The sequence below is a fragment of the Palaemon carinicauda genome, chromosome 43, assembly GCF_036898095.1.
Source record: "Palaemon carinicauda isolate YSFRI2023 chromosome 43, ASM3689809v2, whole genome shotgun sequence".
NCBI classification, from domain to species: Eukaryota; Metazoa; Arthropoda; class Malacostraca; order Decapoda; family Palaemonidae; genus Palaemon; species Palaemon carinicauda.
This window is the reverse complement of record NC_090767.1, coordinates 39,021,649-39,031,450: the sequence shown is the minus strand read 5'-3', so window position 1 is coordinate 39,031,450 and position 9,802 is coordinate 39,021,649. Positions and strand designations below refer to the sequence as shown.

The 9,802-nt window shown below is 39.7% G+C and overlaps 1 protein-coding gene across 1 annotated transcript; it reads right to left on the bottom strand.

The window, feature by feature from the left end:
• Nucleotides 1-1,371: 1,371 nt before the first annotated feature.
• LOC137633816 (craniofacial development protein 2-like) lies at nt 1,372-2,058 on the bottom strand. The gene has a single exon (XM_068366061.1). It carries the CDS (start codon nt 2,056-2,058, stop codon nt 1,372-1,374), a length of 687 nt encoding a protein of 228 aa, XP_068222162.1.
• Nucleotides 2,059-9,802: the final 7,744 nt, after the last annotated feature.

Genomic DNA, 9,802 nt, shown 5'->3' with positions numbered 1-9,802 from the left:
TTTTCAATTCTTCCATCCTGCTTGTATTCTGTGGTTTATTTCTGCCCCCAGATCACCATTGTCTGCAACTGTTGATCCTAAAAACCTGACATTTTCAACTCTTTTCAATCTCTCTCCTTGTCAACTAACTTCCCCATTATCGCTCTTTTTCATTTTCAAATATTCTGTCTTTTTCCTGCTGATCTTCAATCCTCTATTGACCATTTCTCTTCTCCACTCCTCCAGTTTCTCTTCCACTACCTCTCGCCTAGTGCTACACAGTATAACAATATCAGCAAAAAGCATACACTAAGGAGACTGATCTCTAATACTTTGTGTTACTACATCCATGACCAGATCAAATAGGTAAGGGCTTAATGCAGACCCCTGATGTAGTCCCATATTTACTGGAAAAATTCTGTTAGGCCTATACTTCTCTTAACATTTGCTTCTGCCCTTTCATACATATCTTGGGCGATTCTTACGTATGTCTCATGGACTCCCTTTTCCCTCATACACCTCCACAGCTCCTGACGTGGTAGTCGACCGTATGCCTTCTCCATGTAAAATAAAGACCATAGGTAATCCTTTCTGTTTCTCCATATGTTTTTCTTTCGTCTGCCTCAAAGCAATTATTGCTTCTACAGTCCCTTTTCCAGGCATGAATCCATATTGTTCCTAACCAATTGTTGTTTCATCTCTTCTCAACGATCTTCTCCCATATTTTCATAGTATGGCTTATCAGCTCTATGCCTCTGTAGTTGTCACATTCCTGGATGTCTCCCTTCCCCTTATAGATGGGAATGATTAGGCTTCTTCTCCATTCTTCTGGCATCTTTTCCTGATTGAAGATCTTCTGCGTCAGGTCCCACAAAATATCTATGCCTTCCTCTCCATGACTCTTCCATACCTCTACTGGTATAATATCTGGTCCTGCAGCCTTACTATTTTTCATCTTCTTTACTGCTTGTTCTACTTCTCTTTTAGTCACTCCTATGGTAACGGTCTCGTTTGGGAGTCCCTCTTCAAATACTGTTCTTGGGTTTTCCTTATTCAATAGTCCTTCAAAATACGCTTCCCACATTCTTTTAATTTCATTCTCTTCTGCTAGAACTATGCCTTTACTATCTTTTATTTGCCTTATCTGTGTCAGGTCTTCAGATGCATCATCTCGGGCCTTAGCAATTCGTAATATTTTCTTCTCTCCTTCTCGTGTTTCCATCTCTTTATAGACTTCATTTAATGTCTCTGCCTTTGCCTTTGGTACTGCTCTTCTTGCTTCTTTCTTTGCTTGTTATAGTATTCTTTATCCTGTTCTTGTCCTGATAGATCTGCCTTCTTCTTGGCTTCTTTCTTGGTTTTTACCCGTTCTTGCACCTCATCATTCCACCACTACGATTCTTTATCATTTGCTGGTCTTCTTCTTGATAACTTTCCAAGTACTTCCTCACCGATCCTCAGGATCACTATACTGTTCTCGGTCCTCCATTCTTGTAAATCCTCATATAACCTCAATGCTTCCAGCACTCTCTCCTTAAACAAGACTCTCAGTTTTTCCTCTTTCAATTTCCACCACTTAATCTTTTGGTCCATTTTCGTCTTTTTACTTAGTCTGCAATCAATTACCAGTAACCTGTGTTGCGCTGCTACACTCTCCCCATTTATCACCTTGTTATTTCTAACTTCCTTCAGATTGTCTCTCTTAAACAGCAGTAAATCTATCTGGCTCTCCCTGCCACCACTACTGTATGTAATCAGTCTGTTAATATTCTTCTCAAAGAAGGTCTTAATCATTGCTAGGACAAAAGCCACTGCAAAATAAATCACTCTTTCTCCCCCATCATTTCTCTCACCCACACCCCAATTTCCATGCACTCTCTCTATCCCTTCCCTACTAATTATCAGATGGCTGTTCGGATCTCCTCCTGTAATTACCCTTTCCCTTGCAGAAATTATTCCAAGCTCCTGGTCCATCTCCTCCCAAAATGTATCCTTCTCCTCGTCTGTGCATTCAGTTTGCGGGGCATAGGCACACATCACATTGACTATTGTTGCTCCTAGTCCCAGCTTTAAACTCATAATTCTCTGCTATTTCTGTATTTGCTAATATGATTAGGAAACTGTAGCCAATGAGAACACATTCATAATGAGTCACTATAATGGTACTACAGGGTTGAAGATACAAGTAAACACCTTCTACCAACCCCCGTCCCCTAATTCCCTTAACCTCAAAATGTGACATAGACGGCTGTCAGTTTTAGTATCAAGTGAACTACGTATCACCGGATAACTAATGTTAAGTATACATAGCTTAAAGTAACTAAGCTAGAAAGGAAAGAAGGAAAGACACACACTTGTATTTCCTGCCCAGTCCATTGCTGTAACCTTCTAGATAATAAAATGTTTATGGTTATTCTTATTCTATATTAACCGTTAAGGAAAAATAGGTGTAGTTTACACCAAAATAAGTACTGGATATTTAATAAAGAAAGAACTCGCTTTCTTCATCTGTACGGATTCACAAAAGGCTGTACAAGATAACACAAGAGTGTTGGAAAAACTTAGTGTTATAATATATTCTATGCTATAGTTTTCTCCATGCAGTATATCCTATACTATAAAAATACTTGCTACTGTATATAATATAATGCGGCACATACCTTAAATTAGTTCCAAAGTATACTACCTTTAAACTATTGGGTGGAAGAGCGCTGGTTTAAATGTGTGTGCCGGCCGGCAGTGTCTGCCGGCCGGCAACTGAAAAATGATAGCACCTGGCTGCCGGCCGCTAATCGTGGCGGCCAGCAGATCTTATGGTGTGCTTCTATTGCCGGCCTCTGCCGGCCACTCAGGCCGGCATTCGGGCTAGGGTACAAACACTAGAAGAGAAACAAAATGGATGTAAGGATAAGAGACGGCACTGCCTCACAGCCCGGTATCCAGAAAGAGTGAACATAAGGAAGGGGAGAATGCAAATTCAGGCTTCCATCTATCCAATACCGCCTGGTTCTACAGACAGACATGGATATGAGACCAAGGGAGGTGTGGGGAACACTCTACAGAAGATAGGCCTTTGCCGGCCGGCAACGGATAGGGACTGAGTCAGCTTCACATCTTAATCTACACTAGGTACAGATGTAGAACGACGGACAGAGATGTAATGGCTAGGCCATCACTAAGGAAAGAGGGGGAAAGGGGGGGGGGAAGAGGGTCCTGCAATCTCCGCTTTAGGAAAAGATCACCTCGCAGCCAAGAAAGCTCATCCTAGCCTAGGAGGAATCCTAGTAGGGAGGCTGGCAATACTTGCCATCTCCCTCAGAACCAAAACAAGGTTTGGTGTTGCTATTCACAGGAAAAGAAGGACCTTATCCTTCAAACGGAGAACAACCACACTGGACTAGTCTGCTAGATCACAAGAAGAAGGGATCATCTCGTACAGAAACCTTCAAAAGTGGTCTAGGGAGGCTAAGCCTCCTGTGTCTGCCCTAGGCCTAGCAAAGGAATCTCATTCTCTATGCTAGAAAGAAACAGACCCAGACTAAAAAACTCTGATGTCCTGTCCCCTCCTGAAGCCAGATTCACTGGAAACTGGAAAGAACAGAAGCACCCTAATATAAATATATCTAAATATTTATTCAGATAAACCATTAGGGTTAAGCCCAAGGCTTAAACAGAGGGAAAAGGGATTGCGCTTATTCTCCAAGGAGAAAAGAGCAACCGGGGAGTGTGAGAAAGTATACTAGGGCCCCATAGGCAACTAGCCTAGGCGCGAAGAGAAACGATTACGTAAATCACCCAAACTCTCTCGTATACTATCTTGGAAGAAATATCAACCATACCTTATATGTATAAAACTGCTTAAAGCTTCAATAAATTTTAAAACACTCAAAAATGTGAATATCATGCATGAAAGTACTAGGGCCAAACGTCTAGGCTACAAAGCCTAGCGTAGGCTGGGATCGGCAAATCATTCGCAGAAACGGAAATACTAACAGCATCATATAAAGAATTCCTATGTAGAGCTAAATAGCTAAACTTATTAAAGCATAATGGCCGGGAACGTCACTCTGGCTAACTAAAAGACTCATGCATGGCGAGCGACATCGTCCAGGACGCCTCCGGTAGGCAACAGCTCTTGTAACAAAAATATCGCTATCGAATTATCCTAAAATCACCAAGAGCTTACATTTATACATAAGAGATAATATTCCACTTGCCAAAGGCAGAAGAGGCTGGAGAAAGCATCATGAGGTTGAAAATAATCCAAGATAAGCTAGTAACACAGGGAAAAACATCGAGTTGTTGAGCTACGCAAAAAGGAATGCAGATGGCGCCGTCGGTGGCGCTATGTACGTTCTCGAAGTGAGATAGGAGAGGTGACTTGCTAGCGGCTCTCCTTTCATTCTCGTTTTTCGTTTTCTTGCCACTTGACCCCTTCGAAGTGTTAATTCTGTTCGAGGTGCAGATTGCTATGTGGCGTGTCAAGAATACGTCCTCTGATATTACGCGATATCCTTGGTTAATTTATTGAGGGATATTCGCTCCAGGAGTTAGAATTCTGGGTGCCTTAAGGTAAAGGCACCCAGTAGTCAAATATTCCTAAGGGAGCTACCCTATAGGAACTTCCATCAGGGCGACATGGCCTGAGCCCGAAAAAATTTTATGCAGTTATATAAAACTATATTTTTACCCCTACTAATATTTTAAACATATAAACATAAACATATAATTCTTCTTATATAAATTTTGTATCCTTATTTCATTCATTGCCCTTGTTTTCAACTCACCTATGATACTAAGATTTTCCTAAATAGGACCTTTCTTAATTTTTTTAGTTAATCCACTTGAAAATCAGTTACATACCATATCTTCCACTTCAAAACTATGCTCCAAACCCTAACCCTCAGGGAACCTTTCAAAATTACAATCAATCTTATTTTCGACCGTACCGTGCATCCTTTATATTGAATAAGATAAATCTTTTTCACATATTTTAACTTAAAATCAAATTCATCCAAATTCTATATTGTCTTAGCAATGTTTGTATCCATACACTCTTTCCTAATATATTATTATTATTATCATTATTATTATTATTATTATTATTATTATCATTATTAGCTAAGGAAAAACCCTACTTTGAAAAGCGAGATGCTAAAAGCCCAACGGGAAAAATATTAGTCAGGAAATGATATAAGGAAATAATTAACCGAATGAGAAAAAATTATCGATAAAACATTTTATAAACTTTAAAACGTCAAAACAGATATGTTATATATAAACTATAAAAAGACTTGTATCAGCCGGTTCAGCATGGAAACATCTGTTGCAAGTTTGAACTTTTGAAGTTCTACTGATTCAACTTCCCGATAAAAAAAAAATCATTCCAAATCATAGTCACAACTGCAATAAAACTTTAGGAATATTATTAGTATTGAGCCTAATAATTTTGAAGGCAAGGCTAATAGAATTAAGTGCATGCTTAGTATTGCGAACAGGAATTATCTGTCTGGAAAGATATGAAGGTAAAGGATAATCAGAAATACGAAACATTTTATGCAACATACATAACCAACTAATTGAACTACGGTGCCAGAGATCAATATCTACATTAAAAACAAGACATTTAATAGACCGTAAGTTTCTGTCCATCAAATTCAGATGAAAATCAGCAACTAAAGACCAGGAAGGAGAACATAATTCTAAACAATGTAAAATTTAAGAAATCTAACAAGTCTCCAGAGTAGATCGATTACTAAAAAAATCAAAATAGCTCAAAATCCAGTCTTCTGTGTATTGAAAGATGATACAGAGCTAGTGTGTTTGTAAAAAGTAAATTTGCTGTTATGAATCACACCTAAATTATGATAAGAGTCATACAAAATTTAAGAAACATTATGAATGCTGATATCTTTATGTTAAGGAGCCATTGTCCTTGTTCTACTTACAAGAATACTTTGAGATTATTTAAGATTAAACTTCAATCCCCATAACTTACGCCATGCAATGATTTTAGCTAGATCTCTATTAAGGGATTCAGCAATCCGATATCTACATTCAAGAGATGGAATCAATGCAAAGTGTGTAGCATTATAGAAACCACGTGTCATATGTATAAAGTATGAAAAATAAAGGACCAAGAACACTACACTAAGGATTATAAGATATCATATTCCTATACCGACAACAATTTGCGATCTATTACATGAACATTCAATTATGATGCTAAGAAAAGACCCACCCACTCCCAAATGTGCCTTTCTTGACTGGAAGAGGTTATATAAATATTCAAGCTCCGACCATATAAAGTCCAGTTGCATTTACAAGTCTCTCAGACACTGACTAAGCCATTAACACCACACCTGGGTGACTATAACTTGGTTCTCAAATGTTGAAGTCAAGTTTTGCTTTTGGAGCCTAACCCTGTCAAACACTAAAGCTGAATATGTTCTCGCTACCATCCCTAGGGACACTTCCCTGATATCTCCTTTTGGCTGTGCAAGGACGGGGACACCCCATAATGTATGAAGACCTCAGATCAAATGTCCTAGAGTAGTACTCGCTATCAGCGACCACCCATATAGCTAGATTTTTTTAGCTCTCAATAACGTTTGGGACTATATGGCTTAGCTTTCTCTCAGGGACATGACCAGTATTGTTCACCTGCTTCCTAATACTGCGTTTCTGGTTGTGAAGTGAATGTACTTAATGCAATTTGTACAACGTGCTTACACGAATCTGTACGTATGTCATCCCCAATGTTGATATTTTGCCCAAGAAGGTCCTGATGACCAAAGTCAATGCCTTATGGACAGCCACTTCAGTACCTTCTGGACCTCCCCCACGCCTCCATTTCTAAGGAGGTGAACGAACTATTCAAGTTTGACCGAAGTTAACGTGGGTGCCGTAGGACACAGTCGCACACCCTCTGATGTGCCAGAGCGGCGACAAAGCAGCCCACCACCCGTACATACCAACCCTTGTTTACGCCTCAACCACCGACCTAGTCAGTCACTTACCGACACCCATCATGGCAGTTAGTCTACTACCACTTCAAATTCAGGGCAGCTACGAAGAAATTTGCGAATCGTTGTCAGTGGATAAAAATGTGTACGTATGCCATAACTGGTGGCGGTGGCCTCCCCCTTCACTAATCTTTTCTTTTTACATGACGCAGATACGGCTCTGTGATTCTTGATAGACACGTGTGCTTACGGTTCTTTTATGCCAAGACCACTCTACACGACATGAGGTAGTATGTCTAAATCTGCCAACATATACCTGGTAACTGCCAACGGATCTGTGATACCTATGCATGGTTATAAAACCCTCAGATTATTTATTAGAATCGTCAAATATACTTGGAAGTGTCTCGTTGCTGACGTCAAATAGCCAGTTCTCGGAGCGCACTTCTTCTCCCATTTCCACCACCTGGCTGACGTAGCTCACCTACTGTTAGTCAATGAGAATTCATCCTCCTCAACACCTCTCCAACCCTTCCCCTCTCCCCTAGCTTTCCACATCAGCACACCCATGGATACATAATCCCAACTTCTCACATTATACCCAGATGTTTTCCTTTAAGAATTTCTTCAAACAACCATGGTGTCAGAATAATACGGTATTTATAACCATATAGAGACGACGGGTGCCACAGTTTTCCCCAGATTCTTATGTCTGTCACCGTATCGATTGACAACCGCTAAACAAATGTTCGTCGAAATAAAAAAAAATGAGCTTTTGCCAACAGGCCTCCAGTCAATCATCATCAAACTTTCACATAGTCCTGAAGAAATTTGGCACTCTACGTCCGTGTTGGGAATACAAGCCCCTGAACTGCAAAAAGAACAGGTTTACTGCACTCTCCCATATATCACCGATCTAACCTCCTACTTGCACAAATCTAAGGTTTTCTCCACGTTCTACATCCTAAAGGGGTATTATCAGGTGCCCTTGAACCCAGAGAAAATCCCAATACTGCCATAACCACCACATTGGGTACATACAATTTCAATAGCTCCTTTTGTTGCCTTTGTTATGCTGGGACCACTTTTCAACATCTCATGAACAGCATCCTAGGGGAACTCTACTTCTGTGAATGTTACGTGGACGAAATGCTTTTCTTCTCTTTTTCCAAAGGGGTAAACCTCCTTCATCTATGCACCCTGCTCGACCACCTACAACAAAATGGCCTTGTGATAATGCACGAAAAGTGCACTTTGGCGCCAACGAAGTATCATTCTCAGGGTACCACTTCCCTCCTAAAGGAGTTCACATCCTCCATGAGAAGTAGCAGCAATTCAGAAGTTCCCCAGGGCTTCAACCAATAAAGCACTGCAACAATTCTTAGGCATGATCAACTATTATCACCGTTTCCTGCCATGAATCACCACACCTTGACCCCTCTATTCCTCCTTCAAAGGAAAGCCAAGAGACCTGGAGTGCAGTCCTATTCCAGAAAGGGCCTTCTGCAACGCAAAGAAAGCCATATCAATCACTGCTGCTCTTACTTTTCCTGTGCCATATTGACCTCTCCTTCTCTTCACCGATGCTAGTGACGTCACTATTTTGGCAGTCCTCGAGCAGGTGTTCAACGGCTCTACACGCCCATTGGCCTTCTTCAATAGAAAACTGTCTATGATGGAATCCAGCTACTTTACCTTCGACTGCAAATTGCTAGTAGTGCATTTAGCTGTCCCTAACTTTCCTCCATTTCTTGGAAAGAACGTCATTCATCATTCGCAGGGATCATAAGCTTTGTTTTCATAAAGCCATTAAGAGGGAAAATGCAACGTCCCCCTCGTGTATATCTGACCTATCAAAAGTGGACATCATTATCAAATCTCCTGGATATCACTCTTCCTTAGAACAATGCATACAACCCTGCTTTCACCAGTATGGCTGAACGTTATCATCAATCCATCAAAGCAGTGTTGATGTCCCAAGCACTCTGACTGGTTTACCCAGTTTCCATGGATGCTCCTGGCATGCTTATATACATTATAATGGTATTTCTTATTTTTAGTATATTGTTGTTATCGTTCTCCCTTTTCAATGATAACCTATCTATTCATGAATTTTCCTGCACCATTGGGTGTTTGAATATGTGTGAGGTTCTTGACTGGAACAGGTTGAGTAAATACTCATGTTCCGACCAAAGAAAGTTTAGTTGCATTTACAAAAGACTCTCAGTAACAACTTAATAGGTGGCCGGCATATTATGTAAGTGATTATAAGTACTCAATATGTATGTATGTATATATATATATATATATATATATATATATATATATATATATATATATATATATATATATATATATATATGTTGAAAATTATGTAAAATTATTACATCACTTATGTTTTTCTTCTATTTATCATTGTTCTTATATAATGCGTTCTTAAAGGTTTAATATTTGGTTTAATTATTGTTAATTTGAATAATGTAATCATTAGTATAATTTAGTAAATTTAATTGAGTTTTTCGATGTTTACTTCGAGCTTATAAAGGGAATATGTAATTATATTTTCGTTGTGACGGTAAACACCTTTTAAGTCTCGAAGGTATAACAACTGTTAACGAGCAGTTACTACTGTTTGTTTCTTTTGTTTTCCGAGGAAAGGAAACGCTGAGCAGCTGAGACAGTCGTAGTGGAGTCCGTTTGGAAAATTCGTACTAGTCAGTTAGTTGGTTTGGTTGGTGGAATCAACATAGAGCCGGTTGCTTTTCTTTCAAGCTCGACGGTTATATTAATAATGGACGGCTAATTACAACGAACTGTGCCCAAATCACCGCTCCTGCTCAAGTCTTGCCAGCAACGAA

Coding starts and splice junctions, on each gene's coding strand:
- LOC137633816 (XM_068366061.1), bottom strand. CDS start 2,058: ATGAGTTTAAAGCTGGGACTAGGAGCAACAATAGTCAATGTGATGTGT.